At 42.7% G+C, this 26,338-nt stretch overlaps 1 protein-coding gene and 2 non-coding genes across 6 annotated transcripts in view; 1 reads left to right on the plus strand and 2 right to left on the minus strand.

Annotated features, from left to right (window-relative positions):
- The window catches only part of RUFY3 (RUN and FYVE domain containing 3), a 102,148-nt gene extending 82,105 nt beyond the window's left edge, over window positions 1-20,043 (minus strand). For 2 of the 4 annotated variants that reach the window (XM_025385060.1, XM_025385062.1), the window contains exon 1: window positions 403-1,297. In XM_025385060.1, the coding sequence (XP_025240845.1) occupies window positions 403-580 (178 nt within the window). In that variant the 5' untranslated portion in view covers window positions 581-1,297. Of the gene's footprint in view, window positions 1-402; window positions 1,298-18,486; window positions 18,885-19,439 lie in introns of those variants that run through there. The other 2 variants (XM_025385059.1, XM_025385061.1) reach the window with 2 other exon arrangements.
- A 616-nt stretch (window positions 20,044-20,659) lies between these two features.
- Window positions 20,660-20,765, plus strand: LOC112625548. Its single transcript, XR_003119639.1, has one exon. It is a non-coding gene; the product is annotated as a U6 spliceosomal RNA (small nuclear RNA).
- Window positions 20,766-21,925: 1,160 nt separating this feature from the next.
- Window positions 21,926-22,029, minus strand: LOC112625565. The gene has a single exon (XR_003119654.1). It is a non-coding gene; the product is annotated as a U6 spliceosomal RNA (small nuclear RNA).
- Window positions 22,030-26,338: the final 4,309 nt, after the last annotated feature.

Consider the following 26,338-nt stretch of genomic DNA (forward strand, 5'->3'; position numbering starts at 1 on the left):
TGTACAATCCTATAATTATACTCATGTTGTGTTAAGTTAGTGTTATAAATCACTACAATTTCATATATGAACATTTTCAAATATGAACAAAATTAATAACTTTATTGATTAGAATCAGATGTGATAAGTGACCTCAAATGCTTTCTTTAGAGGCTTAAAGACAAAGAACTCTAAACAACTATCCAGCGTCTTTTGAAAGGATACCTCAAGGGGCAGGAAAAAAATTATTTTTCCCCCATGAGCAAGAGGAGGCAAGCTGGGTAGTAAGTAAGGATGCAAGGTTTTCAGGACTGTTAACAGTTGAGAGTGTAGGTTTTTTTCTACCTCTCCCTGACCCTCCCAGCCCTCCCCCATAACAATGAAGATGCTGGTGAGGCATTAGCGGGCAGGATCTGACCATACCTTCATGGGTAGGCTCTGGGTCAGGTGTAAGTGAGATGTCATCCAGCTCTCGCAGGCAGAGCCATTCTCCATCCATGGACACTCGGAATTTGCAAAGGTAGATGGTCTCCATGGCAGCCTGTGTGATCTTGTCAGTGGTGGGGGTTGGCATATCGGTCGGAGGCGTCAGAGCAGACATGATGACTCAGCTGGGACCACAACACACACACAGACACACACACACACACTCCACAAAAATAAATACAACCTCCTCACCAAAAAAACCCAATACAAAGCTCTGAAACAAAGCTTTCAGGAAAAGGGTGGAGGAGGTTTAAAAAAAAAAAAAGGAAAAATACCCTATAGTTTAAGAACAAACTGCTCAAGCTAAACAATTCTACACTATCTTATAGACAGTTCCTACCACATAGCAAAATAAGATGATGCTTGTCTTCTCCCAGCTTCCTCTCCTTTTATCTTCCTTTCCCTACCCCCCACCTTTTTTTTCAGCAGAGCTATAGGCTTTAAATCCTGCACAGCCGATGCTGCCTTAGCTGGCTTTAAAAATCTGGCCTCGATATGAATAAGTGAAAAATCCTCCTCCTTTGTGCAGAAAAAAATATAAAAGAAAAACCTGAACAAAAAATAAACCTATATTTTCAATGTAGCTTAAAAAAAAAAATCCTGAGCTGCAGAAATCACTTCCAGGATCTGCTCAGATGAGATGGGATGCTGAGTTCTCATAGGATTGGCCGTGCGCAGTAAGCAGGGTGTTGACCAAAATGGCTGACTAATGAACTGAACTGAAAATTCAGGCTCATGTGACCAGCTGCTCTGAACGTAGGGCAAGCAATTCCCAGGATGCTTTATAGATGCTGCTGATGCTGGGAGAGCAATTAGGCTTCTCTCTCTCATCCTGTACAACCCACTTCCAGACTCTGCTAGTCAAACTGTGATCAGACATAACACAATGCACATATCCTCATCAATTTCTCTTACTTTGGGATCAAGGACTGAATAAAAGGAGGACAATCAATACTGGATAATAATCTATAGTAAAGACGGTGAAAGAGGCAGTTAGATTAATTTAACAAGCACATAATTCATCTCTTTTATTCTTATCTACATAGCTATTAAAATTCTTTACTATGCTAAACGTTATGTTTTAAGAAAAGCTAAAGCATAAAAAATTGAGGCTCTCAGAAGGAAAAAAACAAAACGATGAAAAGCTAAAGCAGATTTTCAATTTATATATCTTATTCTTGGGCATTTACAATTTCCTTCTCCAAGGTACAAAAACTTGACCTTTTAGGTTAGGCAGAAATGTAAAAAAAACCTTGAAGTTAAAAAAGTAAAATCTTCCCCGATTAATGGCAATTCCCCCCTTTTTGATTTTGTTGTATTTACCAAGTTTATACCAAGCATGAAATAGGTTTCTTTCTTTTTCTTTTTTCTTTTCTTTTTTTTTTTTTTTTGAGACGGAGTCTTACTCTGTAGCCCAGGTTGGAGTGCAGTGGCATGATCTTGGCTCACTGCAACCTCCACCTCCTGGGTTCAAGCAATTCTCCGCCTCAGCCTCCCGAGTAGCTAAGATTACAGGTGCCCACCACCACGCCCAGCTAACTTTTGTATTTTTAGTAAAGACAGGGTTTCACCATCTTGGCCAGGCTAGTCTTGAACTCCTGACCTCGTGATCTACCTGCCTCTGCCTCCCAAAGTGCTGGGATTACTGGCATGAGCCACCGTGCCCAGCCTTAAGCATGAAATATGTTTCTAAGCAGAAGACTAAACCATGCTATATTTTAAAAATCCTCCCATTCAATAACATACTGAAGACAATTATATTTTCTTAAATCAACTCACACACACACACACGGCCCTATATCATTCAATGAGGCATTTATACCTTGGTAGCAAAAGGGCAGGTACTTGCTTTATGAACTACATAAATTAGAAGAAGAATAACAATTTTCTTCGAAAATGTTTTGGACACTTGAAGGAAAGTGTTTGTTTTTGTCTTTAAGGGTTTCAATTTTAAGGAGGAACATACAAATTCAAGAAATATGACCTGAGACTATTTATTCCTTTCTAGGGATTGTTATCAGAGGGACATCTTAATTTAGCTAATTTCTGAAAGCTAGAAAACTTCTGCTTGAATATTCTTAAAATCTCAAATGCTTCATCCTAATTTGAGACTGAACTGAAAGAAAAAAATGCTAATAATCAAATTCTGTAGAGAAACTGGCATTTTCACATTGTTAGGAAGAGGGGCCGGATGGCTGGGCACAGTGGCTCATGCCTGTAATACCAGCACTTTGGGAGGCATAGGCAGGCAGATCACTTGAGGTCAGGAGTTTGAGACCAGCCTGGCCAACATGGTGAAACCTCGTCTCTACTAAAAATACAAAAATTAGTCAGATATGGTGGCATGTGCCTGTAATCCCAGCACTCTGGGAGGCTGAGTTGGGTGAATGGCTTGAGCTCAGGAGTTTGAAACCAGCCTGGGCAACATGGCAAAACCCCGTCTCTACAAAAACAAAAATTAGCAGGGTATGGTGGCGCACACATGTGGTCCTAGCTACTTGGGAGACTGAGGTGGGAGAATCACATGAGGTCAGGAGGCAGAGGCTGCAGTGAGCCGAGATTGCACCACTGCAGTCTAGCCTGGGAGACACAGTGAGACCCTGTCTCAAAATAAAAAAAAAAAAAAAAAAAAAAAGGAGAGTATACTGGCACAATGTAAGAAGGCATATATATAGGCTTATTTATAATTGGGGAAAATCATTAAGTTACTAAGGAAAGCAAAATACTTCTGGTTTTATATCTATCTCATTCTCTCTTATCATCACCCTACATCTAGACCCAGAGCCATTCATTCATTCATTCAACAGATATTCACTAAGAGATGCTCCACATGGCAGGTAGTGATCCAGGCACTAGGCATGCAGCAGTAAGACAGGAACACCTTTTCCAGGAAACAGAGTTTTCATATCCAAATACTGAAAACAAGCCTTCATTTAACACATTCTCATTTAATTCAGTTCAATTCCTTTCTAGCCAAAAATATTCCCATATTATATATTAATAAAGGGAACAGTTTATAGATTCACTTTATATCATGCAATACTTCAAAACATAGTAAGTAGTCATTAAAACCTTCAAATTACATGGGACATTCCTGGAACCACAACTCCAAACAGCCGTAGCTAGCTCTCTGTATGTGTGATATCAAAACTCTAGATCACTGATATGTTCTTAAAATAGAACAAGGAATACATGAATAAATCTGAATGCCATGTGATTGCCTGGGGTCCAAAACCTGAATTCGGCCTTGTCACAAACCATGACAATCTCTTCACCCCAGTAAGGATTTACTAACTTGAACCGATCTCGACTGATTGCAACATACCAACACTACAGGAACATCAAGGTTAGTAAGCAAGAAACTTGATTAACATTCCTTCAGAAGATACATCCCACCCTGCCTCTCTCCAGATAGAGGACACAGAGAGGCAAGCCCAAAACAACTAAAGTTTTTGGCAAGGAAAGAAAAACATGCCTGTGTTGGTATCCTTCAATTTCCCAGATCTACCAGTTTGAGTTGTTAGTAGCCATTTCAGAAATAAGACCCAGGGGTGGACAAGAAAATCTGTACTTCTACGCTGTTCTTTAGGTAAAACACCATTGAGTCTTCAGCACGAACAGGTATCCATTGTTTATAGGCAATGAAGTTACTATGAAAACAGTACTATTTGTAGAAACTTATAAAAACAATTCTATAGCCAGGCGCAGTGGCTCACACCTGCAATCCCAGCACTTTGGGAGGCTGAGGTGAGTGGGTCACCTGAGGTCGGGAGTTCAAGACCAGCCTAACCAAAATGGAGAAACTCTATCTCTATTAAAAATACAAGGCCGGGCGCGGTGGCTCAAGCCTGTAATCCCAGCACTTTGGGAGGCCGAGACAGGTGGATCACGAGGTAAGGAGATCGAGACCATCCTGGCTAACACAGTGAAACCCCATCTCTACTAAAAAAAAAATACAAAAAACTAGCCAGGCGAGGTGGCGCGCGCCTGTAGTCCCAGCTACTCGGTAGGCTGAAGCAGGAGAATGGCATAAACCCAGGAGGCGGAGCTTGCAGTAAGCTGAGATCCGGCCACTGCACCCCAGCCTGGGCAACAAAGCGAGACTCCATCTCAAAAAAAAAAAAAAAAAAAAAAAAACCAAATTAGTTGGGGGCGTGGTGGCACATGCCTGTAATCCCAGCTACTCTGGAGGCTGAGGCAGGAGAATCACTTGAACCTGGGAGGCGGCAGTTGCGGTGAGCTGAGATCATGCCATTGCACTCCAGCCTGCGAAACTCCATCTCAAAAAAAAAAAAAAAAATTCTAGATATTGTTTAGTACTGTTTTTACATTTCGGTCTTTACTAAGTAAACATCTTAGCTTTGAATATAAAGATAAAGTTAAGCCATCAGTAAGATATTCAAACCTTGATTTTTTTTTTCTCATATACAGAGTAATTACTGTATGAGCTGTATTGAACTATTTTCTCATTTGATCCTATTTGTGAGTAATGGCACCTATTTGTAAGACGGTTGTGAGGCAGGTGGGAGTTCAGTCTGTGACCCTAAAAGAATTAATAGGCCTATGTGAAGTTCAAATCCAAAATGAAGATCCAAAAAATACTACGTTCTAGCTGCTTAAACAGTCTGTATTTTCCACATTATGACTGATTTCAAAGCAAATAAAATTCACACTTCAAAGTCAGAAGTTACATTCCTCTTAAAGGATATTTGTACTCGGTTGCTGCTATAAGACAAAGATTAACTTGACAGCCTCAATGTCTCTGTTATATATTGTGGAAAAATTACTTAAAGTAGCTATCATTTATTAAATTTCTATTTTCTGTTAGGTGCTTTACAAATACCATGTCAAGTCTTCACAAAAACACCGCAAAGTAGAGACTGATAACTTCTCTTTATACACAATGAAACCAAAGTTCAGCCACGTAACTGGCCTAGGATCAAACAATTAGCAAGTAGCAGATCTGTTATTCCAAGCTACTTCTGTCTAGATGCCTCCAAAGTCCATGTTCCTTCTACACTCTGCAACTTCAGCCTTCTATCCTAACTCTTCCTCCTCCCCGGACATTAAATTTTACTCAGAAAAAGTAAAAAGACATTTAAAACACACGCACACACACACATACGCACAGGCAAAGTCTCCTCATGAAATTTCCTAAATGTGAGTTTCAACAAATTTAAGATTTGAAGACTTTTTTTAAAATCAGCTTTCATATTTATACCTTAATGCTGCACAACCCGTATCTTCCTCCAGACCCCCCAACTTGCGTATTTAGTTCAGGCTTTTAGTAAGTGGGCACATTCTGACAAACTGAGAACCCAGTATGGATTCTTTGTCACGTGCTCACGAAGGGTAGACCAAATGCTTCCACTATGTACTTGGTTCACCCTACTACCACTCTATCACTAGTTCCCTCCACATTTACATACTAGTTGGACAAATGAAGAACACTTGATACATTCTGAAATAAGAAAAGATAAATGATGGGGGGAATCATTTTCTAAAATGACGCATTGTGCACTTTTTAAGAATAGCAAACTCAATGTATAATTTTAAATCCTTAAAGAATATAACCAATATCCCTGAAACCCTCGCTCAACTGGAGAAATGGACCAACACATGTACTTATGTGCTCCTTCTAGCTTCTAAACTCCCGCCTCTCATTTCAAGGCAACCCTTCTGAATTTAGTGTAAATCATTATCTTATTTCAAAAATATTGTTACAAATATATGAAGGTCTAAGCAATATATTTAGTTTCAGTCTTTTTCAACTTTCTTATAGAAAGTGTTTCATGCTCTATAAAACTTTCTAAGCCTTTCACTCAATGCTGTATTTTTTTTTTTTTTTTTTTTTTTTTTTTTTGAGACAGAGTTTTGCTCTTGTCGTCCAGACTGGAGTGCAGTGGTGTGATCTTGGCTCACTGCAACCCGTCCTCTCCCAGGTTCAAGCAATTCTCCTGTCTTAGCCTCCTGAGTAGCTGGGATTACAGGCACCCATCACCATGCCCAGCTAATTTTTGTATTTTTAGTAGAGACGGGGTTTCACCACGTTGGCCAGCTGGTCTCGAACTCCTGAACTCAGGTGATCTGCCCACCTCAGCCTCCCAAAGTGCTGGGATTACAAGCATGAGCCACTGCACCTGGATTTCAATGCTGTATTTTCTAAGGCTGATCCAAACTGTAGTATGTATATGTAGTTTGTCCTTTTGGCTGCTGTATTATAAGGTAGTGTTCCAACGTATGTACAAAAAATTTCTGATTCGGCTGGGCGCAGTGGTTCACATCTGTAATCCCAGCACTTTGGGAGGCTGAGGTGGGTGGATCACTTAAGGTCAGGAGATAGAGACTCCCTGGCCAACGTGGTGAAACCCCGTCTCTACTAAAAATACAAAAATTATCCGGGCATGGTGGCACACGCCTGTAATCCCAGCTACTCGGGAGACTGAGGCAGGAGAATCGCTTGAACCCGGGAGGCAGAGGTCATGCCACTGCACTCCAGCCTGGGCAACAGAAAGAGACTCCATCTCAAAAAAAACAAAACAAAACAAAACAAAAAAACTCCAAAACAAAAAAACGCACACACATTCTGATTTATTTTCTTTTTTTTGAGATAGAGTCTCGCTCTGTTGCCCAGGCTGGAGTGCAGTGGCGCAATCTTGGCTCACTGCAACCTCTGCCTCTCGGGTTCAAGCAATTCTCCTGCCTCTGCCTCCCAAGTAGCTGGGACTACAGGTGCAAGCCATCATGCCTGGCTAATTTTTTATATTTTTAGTAGAGACGGGGTTTCACCGTGTTAGCCAGGATGGTCTCGATCTCCTGACCTCATTATCCACCTGCCTCGGCCTCCCAAAGTGCTGGGATTACAGGCTTAGCCACCGCGCCTGGCTTTCTGATTCATTTTCATGTTGGTGGGCATCTGGGTTATTTCTGATTTTCATAATGCAGAATAGAAACTTCCTAAAATTTGTCAAGTTGTGCAACTAAATTTGTAAAGCTCACAAAGTTCTGTTTGGCAGCTTCCTGAATCACAGTTTCATAATTTAAGAATAAAAATCTCATTTCCCCCCTATTTCACTAGTTGCTGTTAGCATGAAAGGGAAATTTTTTTTTTTGGAGACAGAGTCTTACTCTTGCCTGGGTTAGGGTGCAGTGGCACGATCTCAGCTCGCTGCAACCTCTGCCTCCCGGGTTCAAGCGATTCTCCTGCCTCACTGCCTCAGTCTCCCGAGTAGCTGGGATTATGGGCACATACCACCAGGCCTGGCTAATTTTTGTATTTTTAGTAGAAACGGGGTTTCGCCATGTTGGCCAGGCTGGTCTCGAACTCCTGACCTTGAGAGATCCACGTGCCTCGGCCTCCCAAAGTACTGGGATTACAGGCATGAGCCACCGCACCCAGCCATGAAAGGGTATCTTTGATGAATCATCATCATGATGACATTGGTGGAAAGCCCAGATGTTTCTGTTAAATTATATGATTCTTCGACTCAATGATCATGATTATTTCACATGCTCCAGTACACCCTTCCACCTCCTTTCCCAGAACCACAATCTATTATGTCTACCTCTGATTTCAAGACTTCTTCAATTTTAAGTTCACACGTTTGGTAGGCTCGGTGTCACTTTATAGATATTAACCAAGGTTGACAATAACTATAAAATGATATACCTGAAAAGTTGAGCTATCATTACTTTGTTAGAAACAAACACCACCAGGAGTATTATAATGCATCATCTTTTCACTTGTTAAAATTAACCAGCATAAGATTAAGAATAACCTCTACCCTGAAAAGTAAAACTGATTTCATGGTTCAGTGGCTGTAGGTAATAATTTACAGATGTAAAGCTATCAAAAACTTAGTAGGTGACCTTGGGAAACTTATCCTCCTCTTGCCCTAATTTACTCAGTTGTAAAATGAAACTAAATAACTAGATCCACAAAGACCTGAAGCTCCACCAATGAAATACGCATTTTGCACACTTCTTACATATCTACTCAAAATAGTACCTACCAAATACTGGACTCTCAATAGACACTTGCTGGTATAGATATGTATATAGCCTTGCAATGGCATTTTTCCACCCTCATGTTTTACTTCAATTGTGAAAACCCCCAAATTCTATAAAATCAAACTATATTTATGCCCCAACAAACAGGTCATTCTAACACTGGCTTCATTCATGTGTACATAACAGATTCATTCATTCAACATGTACAGGGCATCTCCCACATGCTAGGGATACAGAAGAAATAACAAGGCAATTGACAAGAAACTGACAATTTTAGGTGTTCAGGAAAGTCTTAATGTCTGTCATAAATTGACCTATTCAGCATATTTTACATATACAACTATTTCTTCTATCAGATTGATGACTCTTGAGTTTCATTAATTTACTCATTTTTAGTAAACAGGGCATCAGTGAGTAGAATATGGAACTAGAGGGCTGTTGCCTGAAGAGGTGCCTCCAATCTAGGACCTGATTCCAGTTATGGGAGGCAATTAAGGAGTGTGACAGGGCATGTGGACTCTGGAGTCAGCATGCTCACAGTGAATCCTAGGTCTACAACTTAGCTGCTGAGTAACCTTGGCAAATTACTTCTCTGTACCCACTTCTACACTGACAAAATGTGGATAATAATATTAACTATTTCGGAGTTAAACGCTTAGCACGGCACTTGGCACAAAGTAAACAGTAAGTAAATGTCACCATAACTGCACTATAATAAGTGCTTCTGCTTTGAGAGTTCTGGAAAGACCCTATCAACACATAAAATGAAAATCAGTAAGGATAAATGTTTATGGGACAGAGGCAGAGGAAAGTAAAAAGGAGACATGAGTAGAGGGTTACAGTGGTCTCTCAGATTTTGAGGAAGGAAGAGAGATAGGTCAGAATTTTACTAAGCATTCACTTCAAGTGATCAGATCTTCTAAGTTCATGAAAAAGACAGCAGAAGTAGATAAATGCCTGTGGAGAGTCCCTAAACAGATTCTGCAGTTAGAAGAATCACACTCTCAAAGGCGACATGCTGCAACAACTTCAGCTTTCTACCTGCTTTTTGCTGTCTTGACCTGCCAGACTCTCCTTTCCTACACATCACAAGGTTCCCACACCTTTCTTCCAAACTTTCCCACCTCCGCCCCACCACTCCCCGTGACATAGCTGAGTGTCTTGTCCGCTTGGTAGGGAGCATGTCAGATAAAAAAGGCTCTGCAAAGAGAGGAACACCACCTTGGCCAGCAGCCCTGAGAAGTTTTAGGGGCACTATGAACCTTTTCACAATTATTCAAATACAGTAGGGGGCATGGCCATATTGCCACTTACCTTCTCAAGTACCATCACTGCTTTGTAACTCTAAAAACATTTCCTGGCCGGGCATGGTGGCTCACATCTGTAATCCCAACACTTTGGGAGGTTGGGGCGGGCGGATCCCTTGAGGTCAGGAATTCAAGACCAGCCTGGCCAACATGGCAAAACCCCATCTCTACTAAAATACAAAAATGAGGTGGGTGTGGTGGTGCATGCCTGTAGTCCCTGCTACTCAGGAGACTGAGGCAGGAGAATCGGCTAAACCTGGGAAGCGGAGGTTGCTGTGAGGCAACATTGCCCGTCGCACTCCAGACTGGGCAACAAAAGCGAAACTCCGTCTCAAAAAAGCAAAACAAAACAAAATTTCCTCTCACGCAACTTCAAACCAATTTTTTAATGCTTACGGTGTGCTACTGACTTCCCACAACAAATTTTACAGCTCATAACCTGAGCCACTTCACACAGTAGGGAGTGTATTTCAATATTAGTAAGGCTTGGGTAGACATGTAATAGGTGTGATATCCTGTAAAATTCGTTAAAAATGGGATTCTATTTTTATTTATGTTGGCTACAGGTTGCCTACTGTGCAATGATAAAGGGGCAGCCCATTTTTTAGTTAGTTCTTTTAATTATTTAAGGAATTTTGAAAAATATTGCCAATAAAAAAATTATTTCATCCAGTTTATTCTGCTACACTTCCATCATCATACATCTAGACTTTTTACTATCTATAGCCCATACTAGAAAAATATGTTCTCTTAGCTTCTTGATAAATCCTACCTCTTTAACATGTAGATTTCTATGAAAAATTTTTTTAAAAAGGGAAAAGATACAAGACAGAATATAGTCAGGTGAGTATGTTTTGAGGCCAATACTTGTCTTTTATTCCCCAAAGTTGCTTTCTTTGACACCTTTCCTCTGCTATCCCTCCTACCCAGCAACATTTACTGCTCTCCCCTCAAACCAGCTTCTTTAAGACCCTGGTGGTGAGGGAACGTACAGTGATTAAGAACACGCGCTTTGAAGGTTATTGAAGAATATGAATTCATCCCCTGGCTTCAGTTCAAAAAATTGCTAAGTACTATTACATGTGAAGTTTCTAGCTCTGCACGGCACACAAAAATATCCCACAAATGGTGGCCACTAGTATTAGTATTATCTTACAGTCACATCCTTTATTGGTAATTGTTTGGGTTTCAGAACTACAAAAAAAAAATTGTTATATAATGAAGAGCCTTTTAGGACCCTCTAGTGTCCAGAATGAAACTAAGATGAGAAGAAAAAAGAAAACTCTGTCTACAAAGAATGAGTCTACGACTGTCAGAAGGGGAGCAACTAAAGAAAGACTCAAATATTACATCTAATATTCTGAAACTGTTGCTCTGTCAATAAAAAGGGTGATTTGACTTTTTGATAATGCCAGGCCAGAAGAACAGGTGCAACAGAAAGGTGGCGGCAGAAGAGAAGGGGAGAATTGGCTGGGAAGAAAAACTGTGAGAGTTCAGGCAGCCCTGCTCACAAAGGCAGAACCAGGAAGGCATGCAGAGTTTAGTCATGAGGAAGGAAATGGGGGCATGACCCAGCTACCTGTCCCTCAGTAGCTCAGGAGGTCTGAGGTCATGTCAGCTGTGTGTGGAAGGAGCCAGTTGCATCAAAACACTGAACACCTAAACTCCAGATCTCTGGCAGTTACACATCCTTGGAAAGATGCTACATTTCTGAGGTTTGTGTGTGGGTGGGTGCTTTTTATCTACTATTTGACAAAAGGCACTTAATGGATCAGAAAATGGTTCTTCACTTTCTTAACAGTTGGAAAAGAGCAGAGGGCTAACAGATTTATGAATCACAGAAAGGTAAATGGGGACACTGATCTACATTGAAAATACCAAAAATCTGTGTTTTAAAAAGTCACACATCACTCTGCTGTTTCCAAAACTACTAGTATGAAGGTAACCATGCCCAATCTTTTGGGGTTCTGAAAGTTTGACCATTTCCCTCATATGTTCCAGCGGGGGCAGATGCCTCTATGTTTACAAAACACAATAAAGTACTTCTGCCTTTTCAAAGTTTAAAGAAGCATACAGCAGGTGAACTGGTTAACATGTATTTGAGGCCAGGCATGGTGGTTCATGTCTGTAATCATGGCACTTTGGAAGGCCAAGGCAGGAAGATCGCCTGAGCCCAGGAGTCCAAGACCAGCCTGGGCAACACAGTGAGACCTCGTTTCTTTTTTTAAAAAATTGTTTATTTTCACTTTGGCTCTTCTTTGACATACTTTTTTTTTTTTTTTTCTTTTTTTTGAGATGGAGTCTCGCTCTGTGGCCCAGGCTAGAGTGCAGTGGCGGATCTTGGCTCACTGTAGCCTCTGCCTCCCAGGTTCAAGTGGTTCTCCTGCCTCAGCTTCCCCAGTAGCTGGGATTATGGGCGTGCACTACCACACCTGGCTAATTTTTTTGTATTTTTAGTAGAGATGGGGTTTCACCATGTTGGCCAGGCTGGTCTTGAACTCCTGACCTGAAGTTATCCACCTGTCTCGGCCTCCCAAAGTGCTGGGATTACAGGCGTGTAATCTCTTTACATATTTTTTTTTTTTAAATAAATAAAACAAAACAAAAAACATGTGTTCAACTCCTGACCTGGTATATTGTCTTCTTTTTTATTTTTTTTTGAGACGGAGTTTTGCTCTTGTTGCCCAGGCTGGAGTGCAATGGTGCGACCTCGGCTCACCGCAACCTCCGCCTCCCAGGTTCAGGTGATTCTCCTGCCTCAACCTCCTGAGTAGCTGGGATCACAGGTGTGCGGCAACACACCTGCCTGGTTTTGTATTTTTAGTAGAGACGGGGTTTCTCCATGTTGGTCAGGCTGATCTTGAACTCCCGACCTCAGGTGATCTGCCCGCCTTGGCCTCCCAAAGTGATGGGATTACAGGCGTGAGCCACCGTGCCCGGCCTTTACTGTTTTCTAGAGTACTATTAAAAATGGCCACAGAGGGCCGGGCGCGGTGGCTCAAGCCTGTAATCCCAGCACTTTGGGAGGCCGAGATGGGCGGATCACGAGGTCAGGAGATCGAGACCATCCTGGCTAACACGGTGAAACCCCGTCTCTACTAAGAAATACAAAAAATAGCCGGGCGAGGTGGCAGCGCCTGTAGTCCCAGCTACTCGGGAGGCTGAGGCCGGAGAATGGCGTGAACCCGGGAGGCGGAGCTTGCAGTGAGCTGAGATCCGGCCACTGCACTCCAGCCTGGGCGACAGCGCGAGACTCCGTCTCAAAAAAAAAAAAAAAAAAAAAAATGGCCACAGAGGATAAACTAAAAAAAAATATATTTTACACAAACACATATACAGTCTACATATACATATATGCATGCATGCAATATATATAATATATACAGATTTGTATACTTGTGTGTGTATATATGTTAATGAAAGTGCAAGCATAAATTTTCTCCCCTTAAATACTAATGCCTGGGTTTATATGTATATTTCGAACCTCCTTCCCCACACAATGGATTTTTCAAGTGCATCTGTCAGAGACAAAGGCTTCTAGGTACCTCATTCTCTTCACTATCCAGGGCTCAATCATGGCACTCACTGTTAAGTATACTCAACTTTGAAGTGGGTAGTCATAGTAACGCTGCCAGTCCTTTTCAAGATTCTTTTTCTTCTATTCCTCTTCTAGCCTTCCTCCTATCTCAAACCAGCACTTAAAAATACAGAAAGGAAGGCCGGGCGCGGTGGCTCAAGCCTGTAATCCCAGCACTTTGGGAGGCCGAGACAGGCGGATCACGAGGTCAGGAGATCGAGACCATCCTGGCTAACACGGTGAAACCCCGTCTCTACTAAAAATACAAAAAAAACTAGCCGGGCGAGGTGACGGGCGCCTGTAGTCCCAGCTACTCGGGAGGCTGAGGCAGGAGAATGGCGGGAACCCGGGAGGCGGAGCTTGCAGTGAACTGAGATCCGGCCACTGCACTCCAGCCTGGGTGACAGAGCCAGACTCCGTCTCAAAAAAAAAAAAAAAAAAAAAAAAAAAATACAGAAAGGTGCTACTTGGTGAGTGGGACACTTTTTTGGACACTGCCTTAACTGGGAGAGAAAAGACAAGGGCAAGGATGTGGGCTATTTGCATAGCATTGCCTTGAACAGTGTTTGCCGTAGTTGTGGGAATTGGAAGGAGAAAAGAATAACTAAATAGAAGCTGGTAACTGTGCAAACAGCAGGGTGCCTCTTCCATCCAACACTAAAGAGAAGCCATCTTTTGTCTATCCTGTCCGTTCACAAGATGATCTCTAATGGCAGGACGGAAAAGGAAAGCATTAAAAGTATTACACGATGGCATGCAAGCAGATCCTCCTGACGTATTGTAGCTGCTGAGAAACTGGCATGGAAGGTCATACATACACGAAGAGGATAAAGCCACCATGACATATAAAAACATACATGTCTGTAAATGCCTGAAAAAGTTCTGGATGAAAACTCCCCAAACTCAAAAGTGGGCATCCTCCAATAAGGAACTGGGGGGAGGGTGCTGGAGGGCCACAAAGAGGAAAGTTCACTTTGTAACTGTACTTTTGTACCATGAAACATTTAAACAATGAGAACAGATTCATGTACTACTTGTACTTTTTATAAAATCAAATTTTAAAAGGCATGGTAGAGAGTTTTTTGAGATTTAAAGTTAGAAGTATAAAAACCTAGCAGATTACCAGCACTCAAAGGCTCAGAAAGAGACATAATCCCCAACGGGGCACATCAGAAGTCTCCTTTCACACTGCATTGAAGCATACTGATTTCATGGATATTATATCCTGCAAGATTTTGCAACAAAACAATTCATGTGACAAACCCTGAAAAGTTTAGGCTACCTTCTATTTACAAACTTTTTTTTGAAACAGAGTCTTACTCTATTACCATGACTGGAATAGAGGTGTGATCATAGCTTATTACATCCTCAACTTCCCAGGCTCATGCCATCCTCCCACCTCAGACTCCTCAGTAGTTGGCACCAGAGGCATGTGGCACCATGCCCAGCTATTTTTAATTAAAAACATTTTTTTTTTTTTTGTAGAGACAGAGTCTGCTTATGTTGTACAGGCTGGTCTCCAACTCCTAGGCTCAAGTGATACTCCCGCCTAGGCCTCCCAAAGTGCTGGGATTGCAGGCGTGGGCCACTGTTCAAGTCGCACACATTTTTGCTATTCTTCAGCACTGTTATTTAAAAACAGAACTTCTGAACTCATATGTAAAATTTAATTTTTAAAACCTCTAAGTACACTCAATATTTCTAAAATAAAAAGATAATACTATCTTAATACACAGTCTTTCAAAGCTATTATATTTTATATACTTTTGGCAAACACATTACTGAGAGTTAAAAATTGGGTTGCTAAAGAGGCAGACCCCAGTTATCGTAATATTCACTAGGCACTGAGGTTGAGTCCATGTACCATTCTCGTAATTAAGAAGTCTTTTAAAAACTGTTTGGGGCCAGGTGTGGTGGCTTACACCTATAATCCCATCACTTGTGAGGCCGAGGAAGATGGATCACTTGAGTCTAGGAGTTTGACAGCAGCCTGGCCAACATGGTCTCTACTAAAATACAAAAAAAAATAGCTGGGGTGGTGGTGTGCACCTGTAATCCCAACTACTTGGGAGGCTGAGGCAGGAGAATCTCTTGAACCTGGGAGGAAGAGGTGGCAGTTAGCCCAGATTGCACCACTGCACTCTAGCCACTCTAGCCTGAGCACAGAGTGAGACTGTCTCAAAAACACAAAATAAAAAACAAAAACTGTTTGGTCTCTAGTTTTCATGTATTTTATTTTTATTTTTTTAAAAACAGGGTTTCGTTCTGTTGCTCAGGCAGGAATGCAATGGTGCAATCATAGCTTACTGCAGCCCTGAACTTCTGGACTCAAGTGATCCTCCGCCTTAATCTCCCAAAGGGCTGGGAATACAGGTGTGAGCCACCAGCACCTTGCCTGGTCTCCAATTTCTTAAATGAGTAGTCAAGAGAATCAAAGTTCTGGTATCCAGTTACATTATAGAAAGCAATATTACATGGACTTTGCAGGGTAACAAGGAACTTTTTATTCATATCTAGAGTGTTCCTTTCTGTAAGTATGCTTATGGTCTGAAGTACATATAAAAATAACAGGTAAAAACAAAAACTCAGTCCAAAGCAAAAACTATTTTGAATCAATTTTATATTTAAATAAAACATGTAACAGTGATTTTTTTTTCGCTAATATGAGATGTTGTCAGTGACTAATCTTTAAAAGCAGAGGAAGTAGGACACGTACACATTCCCAGTAACTTTTCTGAACACATACACATCAACAAACTATTTCAAAAATAAAGACCATGAGGAAATATTAGAACTTACGTGCTATCAAAAAACACCATACTGGCTGGGCATGGTGGCTCACCCCTGTAATCCCAGCACTTTGGGAGGCCGAAGCGAGTGGATCATTTGAGGTCAGGAGTTCGAAAACGGCCTGGCCAACACGGTGAAACCTCGTCTCTACTAAAAATACAAAAATTAGCTGGGCATCGCTGTGGGTGCCTGTAATCCCAGCTACTCAGGAGGCTGAGGCAGAAGAATCGCCTAAATCCGGGAGGAGGAGGTTGCAGTGAGCCGAGGTCAGGCCACTGCACTTCTCCTGGGCCACAGAGCAAGACTCCATCTCAAAAACAAAAAAACAAACACCATACATTCGCTAGTATCATAAGGTAGAGACTGAGATCATGCTCATGAAACTTTAGCTTTAAGTCCTCTGGTCCTGATCATGCTTAAGCAACAGTATTAACAGTATTAACTGATAATAGTAACAAAATATTGTTATTTTCTACATTGTATTTTCTACAATAATTAAGAACATAAAGATAACCCTTAACAATGAGGGAGTCCAATCAACTGAAATTCAGGTAATTCCCACAACTGATACTGCTCAATAGTTGAAAAGTTCTTCTACATCAAACTTTGTACCATAACTGTTACAGAGAAATGACAGTCTTCTTTCTATAGTAGCATGCTTAAAATGTAGATTACACAGAAAGAGAACATTTTTAGTACAACCAAAAAAAGAGGCGGTGCTTAAAGTACAAAGTAGAAGGATTCCTCAGAAAACAAAAGCAAAGCCTCCTTGAGAAGATCCTTATCTTTGCCTCCCCTGTATAGGAAGACTCACTTCTGCCATGAGCTGACAATCCATCTGCACATTAGTGTAAACCACTCCAACATACGAACGATGGCTACACTAAGACAGTCAATGGTCAGCGTCTGCCCACTGACTTTTACGCAGTAATAAGGAGACGTGAACACTGGACAACCTCCAGCTGAATCCCATGGACCCTTACTGTTAACCTGTCATCCACCATCACAGTTTTGGATCTCTTGTTAAATTAAAAAGCATGGGTTTAGCAGAAAAGGAATCTGGGTCAACTGCATTCCTTCTCTTAAGCTGTTACTTGGGATAAATCGAGCTTCCTCATCTGAAAAAGTGGCTTTCAATTTGGCTCACACAAACTTATTAACCATGATTATCACAGCACATGCACATAGGAAATAATAAGTGTTTCATTTTCCTAGGGGACCGATTGGGGCAGAAAAGGTGAGTCAAGGTTTCTTGGCAGTGCAGAGCAGCTAAAAGATTTGTACTTGTGCTTTAAAAAGATAGGGTGTAGGGTGGGAGAGAAGGATCCTTCCCTCATCACTTCAGGCAAGTTTCTCTCTTCCTTTTCAGAACTCATACAGCAAAGTATTTGGCATTTACAGCATGTCTTGTATCGTCAGCCACATTTTCATACTGCAAGAGCTTGTATTTTAAAATTAGATTTAACACTCCCCTAAGAGTCCTTATATTCATTGACTACTCTAGGGACTACTCATTTGCCAGTAGCAGTAAACAGTTTACTAATAAAAAAAATACAGCAAGGAGTGTGGGTCAGCTGTATTCAGAGCGCTCGCCATGTGCCAGGGGCTTTAAAAGTGGAGGCCTCTTCCCGATCACCGAAATAACCCTGGGAGGTATCCTTCCAAAGCCACACATTCCCTTCCTGTCTTCTCGTGCACCGCTCCGATTCCTCTTTCCACTCCGGGGGACGGATCTGTCATATTTACCGGCACAGAAGGAACGCTCGTAAAAAATTAGTTACTAGTATTACTAAGGCCGCACTGGCGGCGGCGGCACAGCAACCACACCTACTCAGCTGCCGCGGAGCCGGGAGCCCGAAGAAGGAGGGGCAGAGGGACCACCGGGTCTCCGGGCGCCGCCCCCTCCTCGACTCCTTCGGGGAAGGTTCCCAGCCCGGGACCCGGGGCAGGGCCAGCGCCAGGGCCAGGGCGCCCCGGGTGGAGAGGGGCAGGCGGGCCGCTTCTTGCCCCCGCCCAAGCACGTGGGAGGCCGGCAAAGACCAGCGCCCAGCCGGAGAGGGGAGAGAGACCAGGCCAGGCAGGAGTCGCGGCCTGGGGAGACGCGGAGGTGGGAGACGCGGAGGTAGAATCCGGCGGCCGAATCGCGGTCGTCCCGCTGCCTCCCCACCGGGCGCCTCAGGACAACAGCTTCCCGAGGGCCGCCCCTAGAGCCCCTGCCTCCCGGCCGCCCGGCTCGGGTCACCCTGCCGGAGGCGGAGCTCCGCGGAGGCCGGGACGGCCCTCCCCAGCCGAATGCCCCCTTCCCCGCGGGCGTCCCCATGCCCCTCCGCCACTCACGGTGCTTGCCGCTGCCGCCGCCGCCGCCGCCGCTCGGGTAGCTCAGCAGCAGGAAGGGCAGCGGGGAGCCGGGGGACGGCGGGGTCCTCCAGGAGCGCTGCTGCTGCGGCGGCGGGCGCACTCCGAAGCCGGCGCCTCCATCGCCGGGGTAGAGCAGGAAGAAGGGGGCGGCCACCGGCGAATCGGGCTCCGACTGCCCGGCGGGGGAGGCCGGCGGCGGCCCCACCTCGCCCTCTCGGTCCGTGCCCCCGGCGGGAGCGCGGCGCAGCTCCTCGGGCCGCCACTCCCCGCCCCTCGCCGGCTCCTCGCTGCAACTTTCGGCACCTGCGGTGGGCGGCGGCGGGGTCTCAGCCATGCTCACTCCTTCCTTCGCCGCCGCCTCCGCTTCGCGCCCGGGCCTGGGCAGGGGAGCAGAGGGTCAGGGCGAGAAGCCGCCGCCCCGTCCCGTCCGCGCCACCGCCACCGCCACCGCCACCGCCACCGCCACCTTTCTCCTCAGCCACGGGCTGGCGCCTGGGCTCCGCTCGGCCCACAGCCCGCCCCGCCAGGGTCCGAGCCAGCTGGAGGGACCGCCCCGCCCGACGGCTTGGCCTCGCTACCGGCCGCCTCCTCCAGCCCCTCCCGTCCCGGCCCCCAGCCTGTGACTCGGCTCCCCTAGGGGGCAGCGTCCTCCTCCTCCCACTCCTCACCTTCCGCTTCCCTCCGGCGGGGCTGACTCCCTCCCGACCCTCCGGCCCTAGGCTTCGTCCTTACCCGCCCCCGCTCGGCCCTCTGAGGCGGTCAGGTGTGTCTGGTGGTTGAAAGGTGGAAGACCTGGCGAAATACCTGGCGGCGTTTTGTCGTGTAACCGCCAACTTTTATCGGTAACACGAAGGCACAAAGATCTGGGTTGAAGAAGAGGCGAAAGCTAATTTTTAAAAAGCACCTCCGTGCCCCCGGGTATTAAACTGTACCATTTGCCTTTCACACACTGGAACTTCAACCGTTGATTCACTGTTTTGATTAATGAGCTCTTTATGTGAGAAACCAAAGGTGGGTGTCTTCCTTTCACCACCTCTTTTGTTCCCGTCTTGTGCGGTGTACTGAAATCCTGTATTTGCTTTGACTTTAACTCCCTGGTTTTCTAGTGCCGCGGGTGCGCATGAGTGCATTTTAAATCAAACAGCTTAGAATTTATACGACAAATGTCAATTACAGGTCGACAGTTCTCTCTTTCACAGTGCCCGTGTCTCGCTAGTAATTAGCCACCGTTGCTTTTTGAGTATTCGAATCAATGATTACTGATCCAGTAATTCCCTTAAGTAAACATTTCTTTCGGCAATAAAGACAATTTCCAGTTACTCTCATGGTTCTTTATCCTGAATTCCTAGCTGATTAGCCTTGTGTTTAATGCTGGCATAGAAGCCATGTTGACTCATAATTCAAAATCACTGTTGTGTAACATTTTGCCCACCTGCTTTTTCCTCTTCTCTGTTCAGCCCTTCCTTGTGTAGAGGTAGAGGAAGTTGTACTTCTTTGAAAGGAAAATTAAACATTTTTATTGCTGTTGTTATTCTCTGTAAATCACTCTTGAAATTACTACTCTCAATTACCATGAGACTTGCAATACTACTTTTCGCTGAGTCTTTTCCAAGCTTTTAAAAAGGAAACGTTTACAGGATAACTTCAACAGTCTTAGAAAATGTCTTAGCTTTTTGGTTTCTGGCATTTCCCTGACCTGTTGATCCCAGTCCTACTACCTACTTGAATAAGTTATTTGTCCAGCTCTGTAAAATGATTATATTATTCATAGATACTGTGAGGGCTAAATAAGAAATAGAAATAAAGCCTTTAAAATACAACTTAACATTGGGGTAAATAATAATTGTTAAGGCCGGGCGCGGTGTAATTCCAGCACTTTGGGAGGCCGAGGCGGGTGGATCACGGGGTCAGCAGTTCGAGACCAGCCAGCCCAACATGGTGAAACCCGTCTTTACTTAAAATTTAAAAAATTAGCTGGGCGTCGTGGCGGGCGCCTGTAATCCCAGCTACTTGGGAGGCTGAGGCAGGAGAATCGCTTGAAACCGGAAGGAGGAGGTAGCAGTGAGCCCAGATTGTGCCACTGCACTCTGGGCAATAAGAGAAAAACTTCATCTCAAAAATAAATAAGTAATAATAATTATTAGTAGTAGTAGTACTCACTTCAGCAGCACATAAACTAAAATTGGAACGATACAGAAAAGATTAACATTTCCCTGCACGAGGATGACCCGCGAATTTGTGAAGCGTTCCATATTAAAAAATAATTATTACTAGGGATATTTTATCATTTTGGCAAAATAGCATTTAAGCTACAATAATAAAACATACAGAGTTGGGGGAAAAAGCCTTTTCGTTATATCTTTAGCATTTTTAAGGTAGTTTGGGCCTTAACTCTTGGTGCAGGTGAGAATCTCAATAGGAAGACATATTTGTCTTTTAGGAATTGCTAACTGTATGATATCTTCATAAGAAAAACTGAAAGCATTTGACCCAGCAGTCCCATTAAGGGTATATACCCAAAGGGCTATAAATCATTCTACTATAAAGACACATGCACACATATGTTTATTGCAGCACTATTTACAATAGCAAAGACTTGGAACCAACCCAAATGCCCATCAATGATAGAGTGGATAAAGAAAATGTGGCACATATACACCTTGGAATTATGCAGCCATAAAAAAGAGTGAGTTTGTGTCCTTTGCAGGTACATGGATGGCTGGAAGCCATGATTCTCAGCAAACTAACACAGGAACAGAAAAAGCAAACACCACTTGTTCTCACTCTTAAGTGGGAGTTGAACAATGAGAACACATGGACACAGGTAGGGGAACATCACACACCGGGGCCTGTTGGGGGGTGGGGGTAAGGGGAGGGGAAGCATTACAAGAAATACCTAATGCAGCTGATGGGTTAATGAGTGCAGCAAACCACCATGGAACATGTATACCTATGTGACAAACCTGCACGTTCTGCACATGTATCCCAGAACTTAAAGTATAATTTAAAAAAAAAGAAAAACTGAAAGATTGGATGTATTATATGGTTTTAACATTCACCCTTAACTGGATCCTTTATCTTGTTTTTACATGCAGAAATTCCAAAATAACATTATATTCTCATCAGGTTCCTTCACAGAGATGTTTTGCAATGTTTTGGTAAAGAATTTGACAAGAATCTACACTTAACCACTGCAGGTAGAAGAAATGAGAGCAGAGTCCTCACAGATCATTCTTGAGAAAGGCCAATAATCAACCAAGGAAGTCACCAAGTTAAAATATGAAATATTATCTAGTCTGAATTGCCAGCTTTCTCCTTTCTTATTAGTCAAGATACCTACAGGTACAGAAACAATGACATGCTGTTAATCATTCAGTGCATTGGATTTTTGTGCCTCTATTTTTAAAAAGTTTTTTGTAAAAATATAGAACACTTTTCGAATTTGTGTATCATCCTAGTATAGGAACCATGTTAATATCTGTATCATTCCAATTTTAGTATATGTGCTGCTGAAGAGATTACTGTGCCTCTATTTTTAAAAAGAGTTCTATTTATGTTTTATGTAATTAATTAAATGGCAGTAAAATTAATACAGAAAATCAACTGAAATATGAGTTCTTAAAATTGATAGACAAGGCTATTTATGAACTTTTTCTTTAAAGGTGGATGGTACTCCAAGTTCCTAGTTTCTTAATGATTTAGCTTTTGAATCAATAATATAATCACAGTTCTGCATTAGCTTTAGTGACATAAAGGGCTGATTCAGCTGCTATACACATTTAAGGAAGCCAAGATTATAAAAACAAGCCTAAACATGTTGCTCCTTCTTGAGAATGCACAGAGCATCTTCCTATACTGTTTTAAAGTGACAACATCCAAGCACTGTAATTAAGAATCAAGCTCTATTTTCTTGTGAAATAAAGCAGGAGGTGCTTTTCAACTTTATCTGCATTTTATTTTTAGTTATCCATGTTTGGTTTTTAAAAAATCCCTTGGTGGGCTGTGCGTGGTGGCTCACGCCTGTAAGACTGAGGCAGGAGAATCGCTTGAACCTGGGGAGGCAGAAGTTGCAGTGAGCTGAGATCGCGCCGCTACACTCCAGCTCGGGTGACAGTGCGAGACCCCATCTCAAAAAAGAAAAAAAAAATCCTTTGGTGATTTAAGGATACTTAAAAATATATTTAAAAACTTTTTAAAGATCAATGTTATGGACAAGAATATATTTTTAGTACAGTATAAGCTTCTTAAGAGCTGTGAATCAGGCCAGGTGTGGTGGCTCGCACCTATAATCCCGGCACTTTGGGAGGCTAAGGTGGACAGATCACTTGAGGCCAGGAATTCAAAACTAGCCTGGTCAACATGGTGAAACCCCATCTCCACTAAAAATACAACAATTAGCCGAGTATGTTGGCACGCACCTGTAGTCCCAGCTACTCAGGAGGTTGAGGCAGGAAAATTGCTTGAACCCAGGGGGTGGAGGTTGCAGTGAGCTGAAATCGCACCACTGCACTCCAGCCTGGGCAACAGAGCGAGAAACCATCTCAAAGAAAAAGGAAAAAAAAAAAAAAAAAAGGAAGATACCACTTGAGAAGTGTTGATATTCTTTTTCAGTATAGTATATAGATTTATTATAATTTTAAAATAATGGTTTTCTTGAGCTGTTTATTTTACGTTGTATGGCACTTGGGAAATGTCATATTTGAAAACAGTCAATTTAAGCCTTTGTGTTAAACTTATTTTAATAAATGTAGAAATGTATTGATACTAATTAATATAATGCCTTATTGTGAAAGTTCTGAGTCCATTGTTCTTCTGAATTACTAAATTTTGATGACTGTAACTTAATTACTTATTTTTTCAAAACATTCATTATAAAAACACCTAGTTACAACACTGTAGTGTGGGAATAAAATAATGAAAATTTAAAATATATGTATTTAAGGCTAGGTGCGGTGGCTCACACCTGTAATCCCAGCACTTTGGGAGGCTGAGGTGGATCACCTGAGGTCAGAAGTTCGAGACCAGCCTGGGTACATGGTGCAACTCCATCTCTACTAAAAATACAAAAAAATTAGTCTGTTATGGTGGCGGGTGCCTGTAATCCCAGCTACTCAGGAGGCTGAGGCAGGAGAATCACTTGAACCCAGGAGGCGGAGGTTGCAGTGAACTGAGATTGTGCCACTGCACTTCAGCCTAGGCAACAGAGCGAGACTCCATCTCAAAAAAAAAAAAAAAAAAAAAATATATACACACACACACACACACACACACACACACACCCCTAGTCAATTTATATCTCCTCTCTATATTTATTATAGATACTCTTAAGAAGTAAAAACAATATATTTATCTACCTCGAGTGGGATGAAGAAAAAAATAAATAATATATTTAGGTCAATCCATGATAGTTTTCTTTGGGTGCAGACATAATGGATACATTTTTCCATTTTTCTACTTTTCTGTATTTGTAAGTAGTCTGTAATGGATGTGTTGCTTTTAAATAGAAAATAAAACACACTGAGGGGTTATTTTGATTCATAGTTTCATAATTATATATTTTTATGAAGACCTAACAGCAAAGTTGTATTCCTTGTATATACTGTGGAGAAATAGAGTTCAAGAGGAGCTGATCATATTTGTGTCTTTTTTGAGTGTTTATTATTATTATTTTAGAGATGGAGGGTTTCACTCTGTTGTCCAGGCTGCAGTTATACTCCTGGCTTCAAGCAGTCCTCCCACCTCAGCCTCCAGAGTTAGTGAAGATATTCAAAAACAGTGTTCAAGAACAATATTCAAATAGCCTAATCATTGACGGAAACTCTAGTCAAGTTCCTACTACAATTTCCTTTGCCAAAATTTGAGGTTATTCTTACTATCAGATTTCTAATTAAAATAATGTCCTTGGACATAAATAGAAATATTTAGTTTGTAATAATATCATACTTATAGGTCAATTATTTTGAGTATTACGGATCAGAGAATTGAAGAAAGAAGACTTCTCCTAATTCTATATCACTGACAATACATTGTTTCCACAGGTCTAAAGAGACTCCAGGGACTCTTCAGCCTACAGCATAGCTGAGATTACAGGTGTGAGCCACCAGACTCAGCTAGTGTTTATCGTAATAATGTTGCTGGCCAGGCGCGGTGACTCAGGCCTGTAATCCCAGAACTTTGGGAGGATTGAGGCGGGTGGATTGCTTGAGGTCAGGAGTTCAAGCCCAGCCTGGCCAACATGGTGAAATCCTGTCTCTACTAAAAATACAAAAATTAGCCAGGCGATGTGGCATGCACATGTAGTCCCAGCTACTCGGGAGGCTGAGGCAGGAGAATAGCTTGAACCCGGGAGGCAGAGGTTGCAGTGAGCCAAGATCATGCTACTGCACTCCAGCCTGGGCAACAGAGTGAGACTCTGTCTCAAAAAACAAACAAACAAAAAAACCGGGCACGGTGGCTCATGCCTGTAATCCCAGCACTTTGGGAAGCCAAGGTGGGCAGATTGCCTGAGGTCAAGAGTTCGAGACTAGCCTGGCCAACATGGTGAAACCCCATCTCTACTAAAAATAAAAATAAAAAAATTAGCCGTGCATGGTGGCACGTGCCTATAGTCCCAGATACTTGGGAGGCTGAGGCAGGAATCACTTTAACCCAGGAGGTGAAGGTTGCAGTGAGCCAAGGTCACGCCACTGCATTCCAGCCTGGGCAACAGAGAGAGACTTTATCTCAAAATAATAATAATAATAATGTTGCTGAAGATTTCTATGAATGTATCCAGTAATTCTCATGCTCTTTCAGGTTCTTCTTCTTCTTCTTTTTTTTTTTTTTTAGACAGACCTTTGCTGTTGTTGACCAGGCTGGAGTGCAGTAGTGCGATTTCGGCTCACTACAACCTCCGCCTCCTGGGTACAAGCGATTCTCCTGCCTCAGCCTCCAGAGTAGCTGGGATTACAGGTGTGCACCACCATGCCTGGCTAGTTTTTGTATTTTTAGTGGAGACGGGGTTTCACCATATTGGTTAGGCTGGTCTCGAACTCCTGACCTCAAATGATCCACCTGCCATGGCCTCCCAATTTGCTGGGATTACAGGTGTGAGTCACTGTGCCTGGCCCGTCCTCTGCTTTAAAGCTTCATCTTTTCTTGCCAGTATTATTGCAAAGGATTCCTCACTGGTTTTCCTGCCTCTGGTTTTAATCTATTCCAGTTGCCCTGCTCTACAGCAGTTAGAATCAGTAATTTACTTCTCTGAACATTCACCTAATTATGTTACATCATTTCTTAAAAACCTGGGTTCACTTCTTTATGTCTGGGATACAATCCAAGTGCATTAACTACTTAGTAAGGTCTTTCATGATCTAACCCCTTCCTATCTTTCCAATATTATCCTCCTATCTTGTCTTACCCCTTGTTGCCTTTGGCTAAGCTTAACATGTCTAGCCTTATTCATATTGTGGTACCTACTCTACCTCTCCCAAACTCTACTCAAACAAACCTGTGATATTTTCTCTGCTCTCCCCATGTAGAAAGGTACATACCATTTTTGAGGTCCCATAGCATCCTATTTAAGCAGTTAACTGCTTTAATTGTAATGAATTTATGCCTCTTCCCAAAGTTAGCATCATTTTTTCTTTTTCCAATGCATAAAAGATTTATTTTTTGTACTATTTATTCCTTGTACTATTCCTAAGTGGTTCTCAGCCCCCCTCACTTTATTTTTTATTTTTTTGAGACACGGCCTCACTGTCCCCCAGGCTGGAGTGTAGTGGCGCAATCACGGCTCACTGCAGCCTTGACCTCCCAGGCTCAAGTGATCCTCCCACCTCAACCTCACCAG

Source organism: Theropithecus gelada, chromosome 5 (assembly GCF_003255815.1).
Source record: "Theropithecus gelada isolate Dixy chromosome 5, Tgel_1.0, whole genome shotgun sequence".
Classification (NCBI taxonomy): Eukaryota; Metazoa; Chordata; class Mammalia; order Primates; family Cercopithecidae; genus Theropithecus; species Theropithecus gelada.